A 20,344-nucleotide genomic window follows, 5' to 3' on the forward strand; every position below is an offset into this window, starting at 1 on the left:
CAGAAAATGGTGAAAAATGTAAACCAGTTTTTGCCAACAACATCCCTAAATGTGTTGTTTTTGTTCCACAACCCAAAGACATCCAGTTTACTGTCATGAAGGAGCAAAGAAACGAGAAAATATTCATATTTAAAAAGTCCGAATCTGAACATTTCCTTTTTCTTTTTCTTAAGAAATTACTCAAACTGATTTATCGATTATCAAATTAGTTGCTGATTAATTTAAAGGTTCAGTGTGTAAGATTTAGGGGGGAATTAGTGACACCTAGCTTTGAGGATTGCAGATTGCAACGAGCTTAAACTTCTCCCACTTATATTTCCTGTAGTGTTTACTGTTCAGGTTGGTCATTACTGGGAGCCGAATTATCAGCAGAGATCTTTGTCTCTCTGAAACAAATGAAGCAGGTGATTAAAACCAGAATGAAATAGTTCTATGTTACAAGTCAGTGTTCCTCGTAAACTGTTCATCTCATCATAGCCCAGCACCTGTTAATTTGTGCTCACCTTAAATTGTTAAGAACTCATTAAATCGTTCAGGCAGCTTCACATTAAAAACTCTGTTTGTCCGCTTTGAGCTACTGTAGAAACATGGCAGCGAATCAGTTAAGCGATGCAGCTCTAATTCCAGTGTACACTCTCAGTCCATGCTGTTGTTGACGCTAGTGTGAGTTCAACAGTGTAAACGGCACAGGAAGTAAGCAGGGAATATGCATGCGGAAGAGATAACATGAAAGCAGAGGCCATCACGGCTCTACTCAACAGTACAAAGTCCTATCCTGCTGGTTTTGCTTAGAAGACACAAATTCCAGTCTCCTGTGCTGCTTTATCTCCTGTCACCCTCAATGACTTGACACTGAGGGTGACTCTATCTCAGCTGCTTAGATTCTGATCATTTATCCTTGTTTTTATGCTGGGGCCATCCTTGACCTTGAGTGAGGTGAGTGGATGGAGGGTGGCCCAGCTATATTAAAACAGACCACCAGGACTAATATTAACCTCTGCACTTCTTTCAGATGTTCACAAACAGTGATGAGGCGGTCATCAATAAGAAGTTGCCTAAGGAGCTGTTGCTACGGTGAGTGACGTTTCAAAACACTTCAGTCAGAATCTCTGTGGGGTTTTTGCAAGCAAAAATGGCATGTTGCATACGTCACACTCACCTCCCTGCCTTTGCTCCCGATCGGCACAGCCAATCCCACACTTAGACACAATTGGCCTTGCACCACCACGTTCTCACTACAACCCCCAAACACAGACACACACTGCGCATCTCAGTCATGTACTGTATGTGCCCTGTAGCAAATATTTCAACTAAACTAACCACCAGCATGAAAGTTTCCCCTTGTTCCCCACCCTACCGCTGCTCCCCCTATGCAAAAACTGTAATTAAAAACAGATGCTTGAGGCTATAAAGCATTCAAATTGAATTCAGGCAAAAAGAAAATCAAGAGCCCCTGAGCAAACAGAAAATGAAGGCCATAACTCAAGCCTCGGCCTTGCCAGCCAAGCTGCCTGTGCTGCGGCTGCTGACTCTGTGCTGCCCGGCCAGGTCCAGCACCCTGATTTGTGAGGCTGGCAGGCTGCGCTGGGACCTGCCGCATCCCCGCTTCAACCAGAGTACAGTTTTTTGCTGCATCGTGGGCATCTTATAGAAAGTTTCCAGCTCCATTTCTCAGAAGCACATTGCGTGTCTACCACGCCAGGACCCCAGGTTGAGTAAACACATCTATCCTGCAAACAGGGTAAACATATCTATCCTTCCCGGCAGTCAGAGGCAATATTAGCTGATTGACTCACACCCCTGTGCTGTGTGTGGAAGCAGACGCAGGGTTGTGCTGAGGGCAGTTTAATGTAAAGAGGAAGCTTCTGGCAGCGGGGATCAGGGTCTCTAAACCGTCCCTGTCTGTCTTCCAGAATCTTCTCCTTTCTGGATGTGGTGACACTCTGTCGCTGTGCCCAGGTCTCACGGGTGAGTCTGTGTTCACAAGATGTGTGTGGATGCATGTGTGCGAGACTGTCTGTGTGTTTTTAGTGTGCGTCCTGTGTGTGTGTATGTGGTCTGATTTTAAAAAAACAACTCTAAATGCTTGTTTCTCCCTCCCTGTTCTCAGTCCTGGAATGTTCTGGCCTTGGATGGCAGCAACTGGCAACGGATCGACCTCTTTGACTTTCAGAGAGACATCGAGGTGAGTAAATCTGATCTTCCTTACTCACACCTGTAACTTCAATCTTTGCTGTGTACTTTTCCCTTCACGCTTCACTCCTAGTCTGTCATTACTTTAGGTGTAGAAGCAAATACAGCACACTGAGTGGATTGTTTTTGTTGCAGGGCCGGGTGGTGGAGAACATTTCAAAGCGATGTGGAGGGTTCCTTAGGAAGCTGAGCCTGCGGGGTTGTCTGGGTGTGGGTGACAGCGCCCTGAGGTGAGTTTGCCGAAGACTTTGCCCAGTGGAAATTCTAGTTTTAGTTCAGAGAGAGGCTGGCAAGTTCTGTTTGATCAAATTAATGTTATATTTTCCTGTAGGACTTTCTCGCAGAACTGCAGAAACATCGAGCTGCTTAGTCTGAATGGCTGCACCAAGATTACTGACAGGTACATGCATTGTTCTCGGATGCCAGTGTGTCATAGTGTCACTTCTCCTTCAAAACACTCATTGTGTTTCTCCTTTGCAGCACGTGTAACAGCCTCAGTAAGTTCTGTCCAAAGCTGAAGCATCTGGACCTCGCTTCCTGTACCTCAATCACCAACCTGTCACTCAAAGCACTCAGGTGTGTACTGTCAACACTGTGATGTGTAGATCCCCTGAATTTAAAACATATTAAAGGGTAACTATGGTATTTTTCAACTTGGACCCTGTTTTCCCGTGTCTTTGTGTTTAAGTGACTAATAGCAGCTGTAATTTTTGAAATTGGTCCAGTATTGAACGAGTGTGCTGCAGCCATGAAACACACTGCAATGTAATCACTTGGGGCATATGCATTGTTAATAGACATCCACTAAAAGTGCTTGTTTTTGCCACTGACAGGCTCAGATTGTTATCATAAGTGTCTGACAACAGTATGGAAAGGATCCTTACAAAGATAGACCTTTTTGTTTAACATAAAACAGCCTCAAAATCACTATTGCCAAAGCCACCAGACTCCATTCAAATAATTGATAATTTAATCATCATAAGATGAATTTCACTCAAAGTTGGAAGATACAAAATAAAACTCACAAAACTAAACTGGTTCATTTTTCTATTGTTTCAACAATTACCAACTCTGGTTTGGTTGAAATAAACCTTTAATTCACCCAGTTAGATGTGAAAATATGCTGGCTCTATACACGCTAAAATGGCTGTTTATTAAATGGAGTCTGGTTGGTTTGGTAGTGGCGATTTCGGAGCTGTTCCTGGTTAAATAAAAAGGATCTTACTCTTTAAGAAAAGGTCTGTCTCTGTAGGGATCCTTTCCATAATGTTGTCAGACACGTAGAAAAACAATCTGAGTCTGTCGGTGGCAAAAACAACCATTTTAGTGGACATACAGTACAGGCCAAAAGTTTGGACACACCTTCTCATTCAATGTGTTTTCTTTATTTTCATGACTATTTACATTGTAGATTCTCACTGAAGGCATCAAAACTATGAATGAACACATGTGGAGTTATGTATTTAACAAAAAAAGGTGAAATAACTGAAAACATGTTTTATATTCTAGTTTCTTCAAAATAGCCACCCTTTGCTCTGATTACTGCTTTGCACACTCTTGGCATTCTCTCCATGAGCTTCAAGAGGTAGTCACCTGAAATGGTTTTCCAACAGTCTTGAAGGAGTTCCTAGAGGTGTTTAGCACTTGTTGGCCCCTTTGCCTTCACTCTGCGGTCCAGCTCACCCCAAACCATCTCGATTGGGTTCAGGTCCGGTGACTGTGGAGGCCAGGTCATCTGCCGCAGCACTCCATCACTCTCCTTCTTGGTCAAATAGCCCTTACACAGCCTGGAGGTGTGTTTGGGGTCATTGTCCTGTTGAAAAATAAATGATCGTCCAACTAAACGCAAACCGGATGGGATGGCATGTCGCTGCAGGATGCTGTGGTAGCCATGCTGGTTCAGTGTGCCTTGAATTTTGAATAAATCCCCAACAGTGTCACCAGCAAAACACCCCCACACCATCACACCTCCTCCTCCATGCTTCACAGTGGGAACCAGGCATGTGGAATCCATCCGTTCACCTTTTCTGTGTCTCACAAAGACACGGCGGTTGGAACCAAAGATCTCAAATTTGGACTCATCAGACCAAAGCACAGATTTCCACTGGTCTAATGTCCATTCCTTGTGTTTCTTGGCCCAAACAAATCTCTTCTGCTTGTTGCCTCTCCTTAGCAGTGGTTTCCTAGCAGCTATTTGACCATGAAGGCCTGATTCGCGCAGTCTCCTCTTAACAGTTGTTCTAGAGATGGGTCTGCTGCTAGAACTCTGTGTGGCATTCATCTGGTCTCTGATCTGAGCTGCTGTTAACTTGCGATTTCTGAGGCTGGTGACTCGGATGAACTTATCCTCAGAAGCAGAGGTGACTCTTGGTCTTCCTTTCCTGGGTCGGTCCTCATGTGTGCCAGTTTCGTTGTAGCGCTTGATGGTTTTTGCGACTCCACTTGGGGACACATTTAAAGTTTTTGCAATTTTCCGGACTGACTGACCTTCATTTCTTAAAGTAATGATGGCCACTCGTTTTTCTTTAGTTAGCTGATTGGTTCTTGCCATAATATGAATTTTAACCGTTGTCCAATAGGGCTGTCGGCTGTGTATTAACCTGACTTCTGCACAACACAACTGATGGTCCCAACCCCATTGATAAAGCAAGAAATTCCACTAATTAACCCTGATAAGGCACACCTGTGCAGTGGAAACCATTTCAGGTGACTACCTCTTGAAGCTCATGGAGAGAATGCCAAGAGTGTGCAAAGCAGTAATCAGAGCAAAGGGTGGCTATTTTGAAGAAACTAGAATATAAAACATGTTTTCAGTTATTTCACCTTTTTTTTGTTAAGTACATAACTCCACGTGTTCATTCATAGTTTTGATGCCTTCAGTGAGAATCTACAATGTAAATAGTCATGAAAATAAAGAAAACGCATTGAATGAGAAGGTGTGTCCAAACTTTTGGCCTGTACTGTACATTGACGATGCATATGCCCCACATGGTGACATTTCAGTCTGTTTTGCGGCTGCCAGCTGCAGCACTATCGCTCAATACTGGACCAATTTCAAAAATTGTTGTTCCCATTAGACATTTAGACATAAAATCATGAAAAATTGGGTCCAAGTTGCAAAATACCAAAGTTACTCTTTAAAAATCTGTATTGGACACCTTCATATACCACCTGTTATCCCTCGTTGATTTTCTCTGTCAAAACCACTCCAGTAGCAAATGAGATATCTTGCTTTTTTGTTTCCCACCTCTCACTTGTCCACTTCTGATTTTGTCCTGTCAGTGAGGGTTGTCCCCTGCTGGAGCAGCTCAACATCTCCTGGTGTGATCAGGTCACCAAGGATGGCATACAGGCCCTGGTGCGTTGCTGTCCTGGACTTAAAGGCCTTTTCCTCAAGGGATGCACACAGGTATGGCTCAGGAACTAGTGTGAGCTGGAGATGCTGCAGACCAAGGCTCGTAGTGTTTGATACTTAGAGTATAATGAGATGCAGATAACTTTAAAATTTAATTGGATTAATCTGAAAGCAATTGAATTTGTAGAACTTTCTCATTTGGTTCCACTGGTGTCTTCTTAGGCACTCTGTTCTTATTGCTCAACACTGCGCTCATGTATAGGTGGCACTGTTTTTTGTACATTTCATCATAGAGGCCCTCCCTCACCATACCAGCCAGTTCCTCTTATTTTCATTCCTATAGAACACAATCATACTACCGCAAACATAAAATGCATCACTTCCTGTGCAACAGAGGATGTGACTGAGGAAAGGCATGCCAGACACTGTTTACACTGTGAACGCCTTCATATAGCACCATCCTGTTCTATCAACAGTCAACACTACAGTGTGAAAACAACCACGTATTTCGATGATGATGTCACAGATCATTAATTTAAAGGACAAAACATATACAGTCAGTGGCCAGAAGCATTAATTAAACTTTATGGCCATTTTAGAGGCTGCAGTTTGTGGTGCTGGTGGGATAATCTTAATATGCTTTATGATTAATTGAATAAATGTAGTTTGATTTCAGATGACTGTCATCTCTGTCAATCTCTTTCACAGCTAGAGGATGAGGCTCTGAAGCATATCGGGGCTCACTGTCCAGAGCTGGTCACACTCAACTTGCAGACATGCTCAGTAAGTACAGCTAACAAGGATAAAAGATGAATCATATGAAACTGGAAAAAACTTTTTTGTGCCCCTGAATCTGGATTTTTGGCATAAAAGAAAAAAGTACACACAACATTGTTGTATAGGCTGATGTGCACGAAGTACACACTGTGCTCATCAGCTCAAAGCTCATGGTGGACTTCCAGCCCACATAGCCAATAGTCTGCTCACATAATGCATTTAATTTTCTGTCTTTAAAAATCCTCCTTTTGGTCGATACCCGAATGCTCCTCTCATCCTCCCCCTTCATCTCTCCTTCTCCTCCTCGTCTCACACCTCAGGACTCATCATCTCATCTTGTCACAGCCATTCCTCCTCTTCCTTTTCTATTGCCGAGCTATTTCTCACCTGGTTTCCCTCTGCCTGATCTCCGCAGACTTTTCCCTGAGCAACACTTAAAACAGAAAATGCTAGAGACAAGAAACTGCTCTCATTAGCTGAGTGTAAATACATAAATATAGGCCAAGTCCATACACTGATTGCTTTTCATGCATACCAGCGAGCACAGGAAAAGGTGGTTGTTTTTTAAATTCCAGCACTGGATGTGGAAGTGATCCCACACATGCAATCACACACTCTCTCTTTGTGTGAGCAGCAGATCACAGATGAGGGTCTCATCACAATTTGCCGGGGTTGTCACCGCCTGCAGTCTCTGTGTGTGTCGGGCTGTGCCAATATCACAGACGCCATCCTGCACGCTCTGGGACAGAACTGCCCCCGCCTCAGGTGAATTTACACGCTTACACTTACATCCTCAATCTGAACGAGACCATGCACCACTTCCAAGGCCCTGCAACTGTAGAATCTATCGCTATCTATCTAATCTATCTATTTTACCTTTTTGCTCAACCCTGGCTGACTGATGTAAGTTGCTTCAAGAGACTTTTCTGAAATGGGTCAAACTTCAGTGGAGCTATTCTCTCACAGATTTTTTTAAATATCTGGCAAAACAACATTTGCAAGACTCATTTTTAGATTAAATGGCTTGCGGAAATAATTACCATAAAAACGGATGAATTATTTAATCCTGCAGTAAAGATCAAGTTTATAATGGAGACTGTGGAGAGCAATGAATAAATGTGCCTTTTCTGTGCAAAGTTATCTCAAGCCCCTCCACTGTAGAGTCCCAAAGATTGTAAACGATGCCATGTATAACTCTTTGTTGCTCTCTTTTTCCCTACAGAATTTTAGAAGTGGCTCGATGCTCTCAGCTTACAGATGTGGGCTTCACTACATTAGCAAGGGTGAGTGTGGCATCTGCTACTTTGGTTTCTTGCAAACACATACATGTAGACTCTTTGCTCAGTGACTCAAATATTTAAAGTGAATGTCACAGTCATTTTTTGTTGTTGGAGAGTATTTATACACACTTCACCTGGGTGCAAGGCTGTCAGGAAACAGCATAAATGAAGAAAAAAGTTACACCGCACACTTACTCCTTGCCACAAAAGTTTAATAAAGACAACGTTTGGATTGTACTTGGGTCTACGTCAGGTCAAAATGCTGAAAAGTGGAAACCACACCTATATTTATACATATTGTACACCAATAGCCTGACAAGATGAGGGTAGGTGTGGTAACCATCCAAACTGTCCAGGATGATAAAACAATTCACACTAAAAAATTCAAAAAAGGACACAGAAAAAAAGTCTTACAAGAGCCATACTTCAAAAAATCAAACATATATCTCTTGATTTATAAAACATCAAACTACATCACGTATATAAAAAAATCTAAGGTATTAAGTTAGATGTCAAAGAGAAGATATCTTGAATACATGTACAGAGTGGTGCTAAGAAATCTCTTAAAAAAGTGATTTTGCTCAAAACACAACAAGGAAAATTGTTTTTTGTCGCAAAACTTCTTAAAAAACAAAATATTTCAAGATTCTTGTCATAAAAATCAAAATCTCCACCAAAGTGCATTAGATCATATGTGTCCTCTCTGTGTGTTGTCTCTGTTTCCGCCGCAGAATTGTCATGAACTTGAGAAGATGGATTTAGAAGAATGTGTGCAGGTAAATAAACAATCCGAGCAACACAAACACTGTTCTCACTGTTTTACTAAGACTGCAGTTATGACATTTATTTCTGTTTTTTATTCGTGCATCAGATCACAGATGGAACACTCATCCAGCTGTCTATCCACTGCCCTCGTTTGCAAGTCCTGGTGAGTGTGTGGCTGCCCCTCCTGTTGTTTTTACAAGCACCAAATCGCAGCTTGTTCTAGCAGACAACTGAGTAATGGAGCTCCTCTGTCGGCTCTCCCGCAGAGTCTGTCTCACTGTGAGCTGATCACCGATGACGGCATCAGACACCTCGGCAGCGGCCCCTGCGCTCACGACCGTCTGGAGGTGATCGAGCTGGACAACTGCCCCCTGATCACCGATGCCTCACTGGAGCACCTGAAGAGCTGCCATAGTCTGGATCGCATCGAGCTCTATGACTGCCAGCAGATCACCCGCGCAGGCATCAAGAGACTAAGGGTGAGTTGTGTGGGCTGACAGCAGTGAGTAAGCACTGATTCATATGTGGAATATACTGTAAACACACTTTTTATAAACACATTTAATAAGGTTTATGCTGAATGGTGTTAACATGGTTCAGAGCCTCTACATGCATATGCTTTCTATCCTTGGAACTGCCAGTTGGTTGTGTTGTTGGGCTCAGCCGTCCAGGCTAGTTTTGGATTGTGGAATGTTATTAATTAAAGTACAGTGACCACAAAACAGCTTGTGAGTTTGTGATACAATATATCACAACCCTAAGGTGCTATTTAGGAGGCTTTTACATCAGGAACCAGGGCCAAGATCTGAGTACACTTGACCCAGAAGTCCACTTTGTTTGATTAATGTGAACACTGTGTACCGTACCCCGGCACAGTTCATCAGTCTGTGCCTGGGTCCACTTAAAAAGGAGGTCTTGAGTGTAGTTCATGTGTACTCAGGTATGATTCACATCAGGTGTGAAAACCCGCTGTATCAAAACACTGAAGTGGACTGCTATTTAACATGAGTAGCTACTCGACGGGTAGAGTTGCACAGGCATTTCTCAGCTTCACTGGTCTCCTCCTAAATCTGCATATGTGCACAGCACGTGGCGATCTCATCCACTTAACTGCACTGAATGCAGGCAAGAGAGTTGTTCTTGACACCGTCTTCAAAATATAAACCATAGTAAGCGTAATCTGAAGGTCAGCTCTGATGTATGGGCTTGAGATCTCGCGAATGGGGCGTGTGATTTTGTGAAACTCAATCATAACACGTGAAGCACGTCCCTGTCGATGGGTTCACACTATTCCATGCTAATAAACACATTAATGCGACATCAAAGGAAACAAGAAGACTGCAGGCAAGTAAACATGGATGTTAACAATGCAGTTGTTCAAAACAACATTGGTTTAGCAAATATTATGAGGAGGGAAATTCATTCAACCTGTTGTTGGACCTGAAGGGCACACACACTGTCTTTATTTGTTTTAAAGTTGTTTTTATTTGTTTTAAAAGGCTCCACATGGCACCTTTAGTTCTTTAATGAAAGCCTGTTAAATACAGAGTTCTTAGGGACATATGATGAGGAGTATATCTGATGTCAGGTCAGTGCAAAATCCCAGTGATTTCAGTTGAACCTAAAATTTAAGATGGCACATCATTTCAGCAGCATTGCACTAAATGCTGTCTTATAACTAGGGCTGCAAATGCCTTAATCAATTAATCTTTTGGTCTATAAAATGTCAGAAAAACGTGAAAAATATTCATCCCCCTTTCTCAAAGTCCAAGGTGATGTCTTAAAATGTCTTTGTTTGTAAGTCCAAAACCAAGAGATACTCAGCTTAATATGATATAAGACAGAGATAAGCAGGAATCTCCATATTTGAGAGACTGAAAACAGCATTTTCTGCCATTTTGCATGAAAAATTACTTTGATAATTAATCAATTATCAGCATAGTTGTCGATTATTTTTCTTTTGCTCGATTAATTAACTGGTCGACCAAACATTGCAGTTCTACTAAAGACTCCAAGGCAGGAAGAAGGAGTTTAAATAGAAGGCAATAACGAAAGAAGTTTCAGAGGTAGATCATCATTAGAGATTTATTGATTTTGTCCAAATTCAACTCTGATGTTGGCATCGCTGCTCCATCCACAAGAAGTGATGCATCAAAACTAAGTGGTGAAAAACAGGAAGCAAGCGATCACTCTGTCCAGAGAGAGCTGGTCTCATCAGCATCAGATCTCATGACTGTCTTGGATTTTAATAAACATATATTATGTTGAAGGAGTTGGAAAGCATGAGTTCAAGATATTAAGGTAATTGTATGACTCATTAATACACTTGTCCTTCTCTCCTCTCCACAGACCCATCTGCCTAACATCAAAGTGCATGCGTACTTTGCTCCCGTCACTCCGCCCCCCTCCGTCGGGGGCAGCCGTCAGAGGTTTTGCCGTTGCTGCGTCCTGCTATGATGTAAAGACAACAACCCCCCCTCTCCCCTCCCCGTGTCCCTCGTACAAGCTCCCCGCAGCCCGTCACTTGACCCCTGACCTGCTGTCTCCCTCCCGGCGCCCTGTCATAGAGTACGTGCTGGTGTGTGTCCCTTTCCCTTTGGAGCTGCAGAGAGAGGGAGAGAGCCAAAACACGCTACACGGTCTTGGGTAACTTTCCCCCAGAAAACATTCCCGAATCTCTCCACCGCACACGGACAGCTCATACTCAACAGGCTTTCTGATACGCACACACATTTACACACACAGATTAACTCTTAGAAGAATATCAGAACATTCCTGGTCAGTGGACAAACCAGTATTACAAGAGGGTTGTGTAAAAATCAGATGTGATCATCACCGTTAAGGGATTTAACTCTTCATCAAATTGTGTATTTGAGGGGAGTGACGCAATTCAGTTATTTAGCACTTTTAGACAGATTACAGTCACAGCCTTTAAACAGAATATTGAAAAGGTTAAAAAAAAATCCCTCTAACTTCTCACACATATTTCCCTCGCCATTGAAGGTCACTTAACAGCTACCTCTAGACGGGAACTGCACTCAAGTAAGACCTGTTTAACTTCGCTCTGCAGGCTGTTTATTTCAAGAAGGGGCAGCGATGCAGCCGATAAACTGCAGACACCCCCGACACACACACAGGACGCAGCAGAAAGCCTTTTTTGTGTGATTTAAAAAAAACAAACTTGCAGCTATTTGCACTTATCGTAAAGCAATGATGAGACACTTTACAAAGACAACCATCTCAGAATTTAAGACTGGCATCGTACTAACAACACACACAAGTCTTCACGCACACACACTGAGCTTGCACCACCTGTACCCTCACCTCTCTCTGTCTCTCTGTTACAATCAGAAGCTTCAATATACTGAAGAGAAAAAAAGAAGAGAAAGTTTAATATTTTTCTAAACAAAAAAAAAAGGACACCAATTCAGACTCACAAGTTGGGACTCGAAGATGCCAAATGTTGCATGTAACACCTCTAGTTTTTTAAAATCTAATTGTAAATATGCGAGGACCGCAGAGTCTGAGAGTCAAAGCCAGCTAAGCGACAGATGACGATACGAGACGGGGGGCAGAGGTTTCTGACGACGCCGTCTCCCTGAGGGAACTGTGGCAAAGCTCACACACACACACATGTTGTGAAAGTGTGTTTCAAAAAATGTGCTGGAGCTTTTGGACAGTCGAAATGAGCCAGCGCTTCACCTGGAGTCTAACCGAAGAACTGATGCTGGCCTGTGAGAGCTCATGTCAACGACAGAGAAGTTCTAAAGACTTACAAAAAAAAAAAAAAAAAACAAAGTCTGACATCACTACATGAATTGATGCGGTCAGACCAGGACAATGGAAAGAAAAAGCCAACTGAAAACAATCAAAGTACGTCTATTTTCAGTTAGTTTGATTTCATTTAGTTGCTCTTGTTTTCGCATCGGTGACGGGGACAGTGATGACGAGGAACCACAAGCAGCGGCGAGTACAGAAATCGGGAGTGGCATCGGCGACTCCTCAACTCCCATGAGGCCTTGCAGGGTGACGGAGCCTGCCACCTGTGACCTCCTCCGTCTTGTCGGAGGCATGGACTTGATCAGAGCGGTGGAGTCACTGCAAGAGGACGTCAACTGAGTCTTGAGCGCACAATTCTGGCCTGCTGACGGATGATTTTTGTCACAACGGAGGGCTATGATGGACTTAGCCCCCCCCCCCCCGGGCCCTATGAAGTATTGAAGCCTTTTTCTTATGGATTACCCTCTCCTGCACTTGCACCTGCTTTATTCTGTGTCTCTTTTTCTTCCTTTTTATAAATGTGTCTTTTCTTTCTTGATTTCCTCTGGATCTCTACCTTCACCCTCTTCTTTTTTGCATTTCTGTTTTGGTGTGGTTTGGATTGCGCCTGCTTTTGTGTTTAAAGTCATGAGTTAAGTGTCTCCAAGTTGAGTTCGAGCCCTCTTCCAGTCCTCAGTTCTGATCTGATGGTGTTTGTGTTTTTATTAAGAGTTTATTGTTACTAAATGTCCAGGGAGTGTAGCCTTTGTCCAGGGGAAGTGTTGGCGCCAGTGCAATTGTAATACATGTTAAAAGTGTTTTTTTTTTTTTAAATGTGAGTTGAGGAGGAGTTCACGGTGACATGTATGTATGATGTTGGTTCTTACTGAATGTTTCCATCAAGGAGAAGTCCTTGGGATGGCTGTTGAGGCATTGTGTGCCGCTTTAGCAGATTTTTCTCCCACACACGTGCTTTCCTCTCCTTAAGTTTTTTTTTTTCTTTCCCCTCCCATAATGCACCCTGCCCAAATGCAAACAAGACAGAAATTGGTAAACCCAGTGTGGAATGTTGATCCCCGTTCTGGTTTTAGATGCACGGCAACGGGCAAAAACACTGAATGATGATTCTATTCAGTTTGAGATTTGACAGCTACGGCAGGCAGGATAATACAAACTCAGATGAATCCAGTGTAATCCAGTCTGATCTGTTTTGTTTGAATGGGGGTTTATGGGGGATTAGGGAACAACTAAGAGTCAAAATGGCGGAGACATCTAATGTACTCTGTCTCTGCACTCTGGGGTTAAGACAGTTAACTGGAGGAAAAAGGAAAAGTCATAGGATTTAGTCGATGAGCCTGGTTGTAACACCTGCTGGCCCTCGTCATGCTCCGTACGTGGCACGGGGCTGAGTCATAAATGCAGCTACAACACGTGCTTTCAAGGCAAACACTTTGAATGAATTGCAGGTAGTGATACTCAGACCCACTCCTGATGGTTTTATATGTACAAAAGGAAACAACCAGACATCACGCTTTTCATGGTACCAACATACACTACAGGCTCTACAAAGCAAAGCACCGGACTCATTATTTTTCCTCACAGTATCAAACCACCCCTGTGTCCTTCTGTCAGACCTTTCACCAGTTTACACGGAAGTCGAGCTGTCGCGCTCTAGATCAGTTTGTTTCATGCACGTTCGGTCCCAAACACTGGAGTAAGGTTGAGGATTAGGACAGAGGGCAACAAGAAGTGAATCTACAGTGTGTGTTCATGGTAGATTGACACCTGAGAAATTTCAAAAACAATTTTGACAATGACTGTAGTTCATATAATTACTGTAAATCTTTTCCTCTTTTTTTTTTTTTTCTTTTTTTTTTTTACAATTAACCGATATAAATGAATATGTACGTATGAATAAATATATACCTATATTATTAAGACTTGTCTGGTTTTCTCTGGTGTTCAGCTTGTTCTCAGTTTACAGGTTGTTTAGCCTCATCAGAGCAGCAGATGGCAGCAGTGAGCCAGTTGTAATGATTCCTCATCACGTCTGCTGGTCTGAATTCAGCTCTCAGCTGCTGGCAACATTCAGGATCTATCAGCTATCCAATGTCATGGATTGATTTGCTTTAGTCAGGAGTAACATGAGGTGAGCCACCGGCTCTCAGATAGAATACCTTTTTTATTTTAAAGGGAATCATAGAGAGGAACATTTTGTTTTCATATAAACATCTTGGCAGTTTTAAAATGGCCAGTACTAGCATCACTACTTACTAAATGTGGCTATTCTTCAAGACACCACTTTGCAGTGGTTGCTAAAGGCCCAGTGTGAAGGAACTAGGGGCATCTATTGGCACAAAATATTATGGTGTAAATGTTTTTGGGAGCATATATTGAAAGATTTTGAGCTTTTCAGATGATGATCAGTAAGTGTGTGCTAGTAAATCATATCTTAAACCTGTCAAAATCACTGCTTAAGAAATGAAAGTTTTGAAATGTGTAGAAATGATTTGTAGTTTCAAAACAAAATACATATCTAAATGAATTTTTTATACCACCTGTCACCTTGATTCCAATTTTTGATACCTCTATTAGCCTAATTGGATCAGTTTAAAGAGAGGGGAAAAAACATTTTTACAAAAATGTCATTACTTACTGTCAACTAAAAGGTTACAGTGAGTTGTCATCGACCAAAAAGACGGATTAAAATGTGACTAAAACTGAAACTTGTCCAAAGACTAAGACTTAATCTAGAATAGCTGCCAAATTAACACATGGTTTATATCTACATACGGAGCAGGTCCGTTTTCACAGAGTCTGCCATGTTGTCCTAAGTAGAGCGGACAAACCAAGCACTGGTTCTAGACAGGGCCAATTCATGTTTTTGCATCAGCCACCGTAGTTCTTCTGCACTCCAAGCATGCAACAGAAGTTTCAGTTCTGCAGCCTCACCATTAGATGGCACTAAACCCTACACACTAGACCTTTAAAAATGTATTTGTTGATTTAGATGTCACAAGTTTTTTCTTTTCCTCTGATTTGTTTTGAGGACCCAGTCAAGAAAGCAGCATCAAAACACACTAGTGGGCATTACAGTAATTAAGATGAAACTACAGGGGCCTATTTGTTTTTTGGGTCTAGTGCAGGGGTAGGCAGCCTGCGGCTCTTTAGCCCTTCTCCAGTTGCTCCTGTGGCTTTGACAAAAAATAATATGGAAATGAATAAGAGTTATTTTTTTAACATTTTAATGTTTATGTATTGTTGTAGCCCTAAAGTGATACTTACATTTTCCAACTGTACAAATGTGTAGCCTATACACGGAATAGAAAATATTTTAAAATCTCGTCAACTATGTGCATCATATGTCTACAGCACAGCGCCTTTTCCTAAAATTTGCCGAATGTCAGTAGCGATGGCCAGTCTTGAGTCTCCCTCGTGAGGCTAGCTAGTGATTCCAAATCCAAAAAAGAAAATATCTCGGAGGAAAATAGAAAATTTCATAGTGAGTGGACAGATTTGTTTGTTTTCACTTCTTACGCTGCAAAGTTAAAGTATTAAATAATCATAAATAGTAGACTGCAGGGTAGCTACTTTGTTGTAAACCATTTTAATTAATGCTCATTTGAAACTAATTTACATTTTATAGTCTAATTTAGATTAAATAGGCTGAGGCACAAATATGTATTTTTACTTTTTTGGTTTTTGACAGTAAAAGTTACTGAACCCCTGGTTGAGTGAATAGGTTCAAGCTTGTTGTGGATTCTCTTAAAACAGTAGCCCCATATGAACATTGTAGCAGGTTTTGCTTGCTGTAATTATTCCTACTGTTCACACTGGCTACTGTGAGGCCTAATCATCCTGGTGCAGACAAATCAAGTAAACACTCAGAAAAACCTCCAAAATTGTGAACCTTAAAGGGACAGTTTACTCTTAATCAAAAAAACATGTTTTTCCTCATACCTGTAGTTTTGTTTATGAGTCTAGATTGCTTTGTTGTGAATTATTAAGTGTTGGAGATATCGCCTGTAGACATGTCTGCCTTCTCTTGAATATATTGGAACTAGATAGCAATCGGCTCGTGGCGCTCAAAGCGCAAAAAAAAAAAAAAGAAAGAAAAAAAAAATACATTTGAAAACTCATCAACAGTGTCTCTTTGATGTAGGAACTATTTTCTTTCTACCAAACTACACCCAACAACTGATTCATCACACACAAGTAAGTGTGCATCTACTGTTGGCTCACTTCAGACCACTGGACTAACCAACATTACGGCTCAGCTGAGGAGGACGCCTTCAGTGTTTACATCTTGTGCAGTCAGGAGCACAAGCCTCTCGTCCATGAGTAGATGCAGACATCTCTACAGACAATATTTCCAACACTCGGCAACTAGCACCAAAGCAATTTAGACTGAGAAATAGCACAGGTAAGAGGAAAATATGAATTTTTGATTTGAGGATGAACTGTAAGTCAGCATAATTTACTCACAAGCTCAGTGAATAACTGAGATGCTCAGTGCAAGTGTAAGTTTTCTTATTTATGGAACAAACAGCAAACATCCTAAGAGCACAGCCTTTATCAGATGGGTGTGTCTGCAGTTTAAAATGTGGCTCTTTGGGTGTTTATGAAATGATATACTCTTGGAGCTCATGGGACACCACATGAAGAGTCAAGTCTCTGTGTTTGTGTGTACTTACGTACACATGTTGGAGGTGAAAGCACAGATGAACAATCAGTATCAGTTTATTCCAGGGGAGAGAGCAGCAGCTCTGGTCCTGTGATTGCACCATGACGACTGCTGTCATGGCTGGGATCTGTTTTCCGCCGCATGGGACTCATTTTGTGCCTCTCATCCTCCCATTGTTCCCCCCCTCCCGTCTCTAAATCACCGAGAGATCAATGTGTTTCCACACTCGTTTTAATGTTCATTTTTAGCAGCCGCATTCCGGCACCTGAGGGATCACATGGAGGATGAAAGGTGGGTGGCTCAGAGGGAGACATTTAAATGCGTGTGTGTATGTGTATTTCCCTCCTTCAGCATTTCTCTCAACTCTTTTGTGTTTTCTGAGCTTGAACACAGACGGATCAGATCACAGCTCGCTGCACACCAGCCCTACCAAGACATTGTGTTACAGCTTATTTTTGACAGCACTGCTACACACCAGAAAACTTTTGACTTGGCTTTTGTTTGTTTTTTTTTCACAGAGTGTTCCTTTCAGCAGTCACTGTGCTATCTGCTGTGCCCTGGCTCTGAGTGAAGCAATAATTAATGTGATAACAGAGGCTCTTTCCCTTTGTCTTCTTCCTTCTGTCTCTTTTCGCCAACGCACCCACGCACAAGGACTTTCTGACAGCTTAGAGCAAAGTTTGATGTCAGGCTACAGTGAAATAAGGCAGTGCAGATAGAAAAAAAACTAACTTTAATCACATTCAGAAGTCTTCCGTCCCTGTCTCACGCTGCACTATTCGCTTTAAATTCACTTTAAAATACCACTTATTACCTTAACTCTCCCTGTCTTCTACCTTCATCAGGTTAATGCAAAAATCAGTAGCTGTGACCACAAGCTTATTGCTTCATTCTCCTTCATCTGATGTGTTATAAAGGGGACAATCAGTTGAAACGCACCCGAGGCTGGTAAAAGAAGCAGGTAGGAAATGAGAGTGCATTTGAAAGCATCAGAGGTACCAATCCTCTGGCCTTATTGTAGCTGCTTCATGCCAACCCTGATGTAGCTCTAACTCTGTAGGGCAGCATGGCAGCTACGGCTTTATTCAGTCAGTCAGAGGGCAGGTGGGAAATGACAATTGGAATTTACTCTGATAACAAAATAAAAGTGTGGCTGGGAACAATTTTCCCCCCAAAAAACAGACTGAAAGTAGTGCAGCTCATCCTATATGGGTCATTGTTCTGCTGTAGGACTGCTGATGACCCACAGCAGAAAGCTCTGCAACAACATCCTCCACCCACTTCTATCACCACTGAAACATCCCTCTGACTAGTGCCGCACCCAGCACATTCGGCACCCTGGGCAAAATCCCCCCCAACCACCCCCATCTTATTATTATTAGTTGTAAAAGTATTGTAAGTATTTATCATATGTATTATTAACAAAAATAAGAGCTGATCAACACAAAAAAACACTTAGTTAACAAACAATAGCAAATGAACAACACAGTATGTGCAAATTTGCTAATTTCATCTTCTCCCATTTTTACTACTGCACCCAGGATGCTTTTGCCGTTTCATTTTGTCTTATTCTCATGCTCTCCACATTTACTCCAATACTTCCCTTACAGCTGATTTCAATTTATTATTTTTATTTATTTATTTACCATAAAACTTCAATTAAATGCCTGGTCCCAGTTAAATGCCCAGTCCCTTTTACTAGCCCGGTGTGGCTACACATTTTGATAATAATCATCTGTCTCAATTGGTCAGGTTGCCAAGCAGTTCATTTTTTGTAGTAGTAGCAGAAGTAGTTCTTCAAATGTATGAAATCCGGGTTGTTGGCTACCTAAAATTGTGTGTCTGTTCCTCGATTACCCTGTAAGTTATTCATATTCCTTAAGTCCGTAAAGGTCCTCAGATCAAAAAATGTTTTATTAAAAATAATCCAAGTTGTTAGTATTGTTTTAACAGGATAAAGTGGTCTTGTGTCGGTATGTCAGGTGCCGTAATCCTGATGCACTGTACGTTGGAACTAGATCAAATGAATGATTCATTATTGATATATTATTGGCGGCCTAATTTTTATACAAGTAATATTCACACTCATTTAAATAAACAATTTGCTTTGATTGCATTTCCCATCTTTGCAAAGCAAGAGCAAATATATGCATCAGTGATGTAAGCAAATAATAGCCTTGGCTACTAATTGAAGTTTTACTGTATTTATTTGCCAGGGGAATTTTGCCCCCCACCCCCCTTTGGGTGGTCCCCCTAGGCACCTACTGGGAGATACACCACTGCCTGGGACATTGAATCATAATAACTGCATACTTTATATTGTTTTTATATTGTATCACTTACACTGCATGATCTGAAACCCCTTTAGATTGATCAACTATAGACAGATGCGCAGATGGTAATAAAAGCCAGATGGTGTCATCAATTGACCTGTTGGAACGAGCTGTAATCATGTAGTTAGGGTACCTTTTCGTGGGTGTTTAAGTTTGCACCGAGGACGAGACAAATTAATTAAACAATGAATTAAACAGGTTCGCTTTGCTGCTTAAAACTGACTTTTAAAAAGCAGTAATTAGGAGAGAAATGATGAGGGAACGTCCTGTTTATCACCTCAAAGAGAAAATTAGCGCTCTGTTTGCCAGTTGTGAGGCAGTCTATATTTGGTCTTAGTACAAGCCCCCGCCCCGTGAATCCAGTCTAAATGAATCCTGGCAGAGTTGTAAAAATTGACCCAATCATGCGCCTCAGACGCACGGGAAGGCGTGCCTCGGATTGCGCTTAAATTTAAGTGTGTGCATTGGTGAAGGGCACATTTCGCTTTGGATTTATACCCAGCCAGCGCCTTCCAGAGCACCAGCTTTGTTTGGATTTATTACACTGAAAAGAGATTTCCACATCGATGTTTTTTTCTGGTTTGAACCTTTTTTAAAAAACTGTAGGACGGAATTGTGGCACATTGGAGTTTCCCGATGCGCGTCAAGGGGCGATACAATTACCCACACGCGAGTCTCAATCCTGAATGTTTGTCCTTGCATGGCCTGAGCGAAATATAAACAGCTGGTGTGAGCGTGTGTATGTTTAGAAACTGTTAAATCAACCTGCTGCTGTTGGTGTGTGTGTGTGTGGAGAGAGAGAAATTGGAAATAAGGCGTCCACCTCGCAGCGCGCACAAATTCCTGCAATGAGGATCTGTCACACTTTGCCAAGATTTTTATGTGGCTAAAGCCGGAGATTTCCTACCGACTGGACACAGTTTGAGGAGTTAGAAGTTTTTTTTGAAGTGTTTGTGTCTTGAACGACTCTTTCCATCACGGTATCAATGATGACTGAGAACAGCGAGGTGGAGAGCGACTCTCAGCTCCAGCGCTCTCCAAGCACCATGTCCATCCAGCCGATGTCATCCAAGGCAAGTATAAACTCAGTACACTCAGCCCTAATGATCTGTTTTACGAGTCTAATCTCTGTAACGAAGAGAAATGAGACACTAAACTTTGCAGAGCAGTTTCCTCCACACACTGAAAGCAAAATGAT

At 42.0% G+C, this 20,344-nt stretch overlaps 2 protein-coding genes across 7 annotated transcripts in view; both read left to right on the forward strand.

The window, feature by feature from the left end:
* fbxl20 (F-box and leucine-rich repeat protein 20) overlaps positions 1 to 12,168 on the forward strand; it is a 23,206-nt gene extending 11,038 nt beyond the window's left edge. For all 4 annotated transcript variants that reach the window (XM_049562318.1, XM_049562320.1, XM_049562317.1 and 1 more), the window contains 14 exons: positions 1,013 to 1,074; positions 1,914 to 1,968; positions 2,111 to 2,185; positions 2,329 to 2,423; positions 2,525 to 2,593; positions 2,674 to 2,769; positions 5,476 to 5,602; positions 6,257 to 6,331; positions 6,960 to 7,090; positions 7,548 to 7,608; positions 8,337 to 8,381; positions 8,477 to 8,533; positions 8,637 to 8,849; positions 10,720 to 12,168. In XM_049562318.1, the coding sequence (XP_049418275.1) occupies positions 1,013 to 1,074; positions 1,914 to 1,968; positions 2,111 to 2,185; positions 2,329 to 2,423; positions 2,525 to 2,593; positions 2,674 to 2,769; positions 5,476 to 5,602; positions 6,257 to 6,331; positions 6,960 to 7,090; positions 7,548 to 7,608; positions 8,337 to 8,381; positions 8,477 to 8,533; positions 8,637 to 8,849; positions 10,720 to 10,827 (1,269 nt within the window). In that variant the 3' untranslated portion in view covers positions 10,828 to 12,168. The remainder of the gene's footprint in view (positions 1 to 1,012; positions 1,075 to 1,913; positions 1,969 to 2,110; positions 2,186 to 2,328; positions 2,424 to 2,524; positions 2,594 to 2,673; positions 2,770 to 5,475; positions 5,603 to 6,256; positions 6,332 to 6,959; positions 7,091 to 7,547; positions 7,609 to 8,336; positions 8,382 to 8,476; positions 8,534 to 8,636; positions 8,850 to 10,719) is intronic.
* Positions 12,169 to 19,617: 7,449 nt separating this feature from the next.
* Positions 19,618 to 20,344, forward strand: part of LOC125880071 (SH3 and cysteine-rich domain-containing protein 2-like) — a 37,200-nt gene continuing 36,473 nt past the window's right edge. The window contains exon 1 of one of the 3 annotated variants that reach the window (XM_049562314.1): positions 19,618 to 20,219. In XM_049562314.1, coding sequence (XP_049418271.1) covers positions 20,133 to 20,219 — 87 coding nt within the window. In that variant the 5' untranslated portion in view covers positions 19,618 to 20,132. The remainder of the gene's footprint in view (positions 20,220 to 20,344) is intronic. The other 2 variants (XM_049562313.1, XM_049562316.1) reach the window with 2 other exon arrangements.

The sequence above is a fragment of the Epinephelus fuscoguttatus genome, linkage group LG19 (assembly GCF_011397635.1).
Source record: "Epinephelus fuscoguttatus linkage group LG19, E.fuscoguttatus.final_Chr_v1".
NCBI classification, from domain to species: Eukaryota; Metazoa; Chordata; class Actinopteri; order Perciformes; family Serranidae; genus Epinephelus; species Epinephelus fuscoguttatus.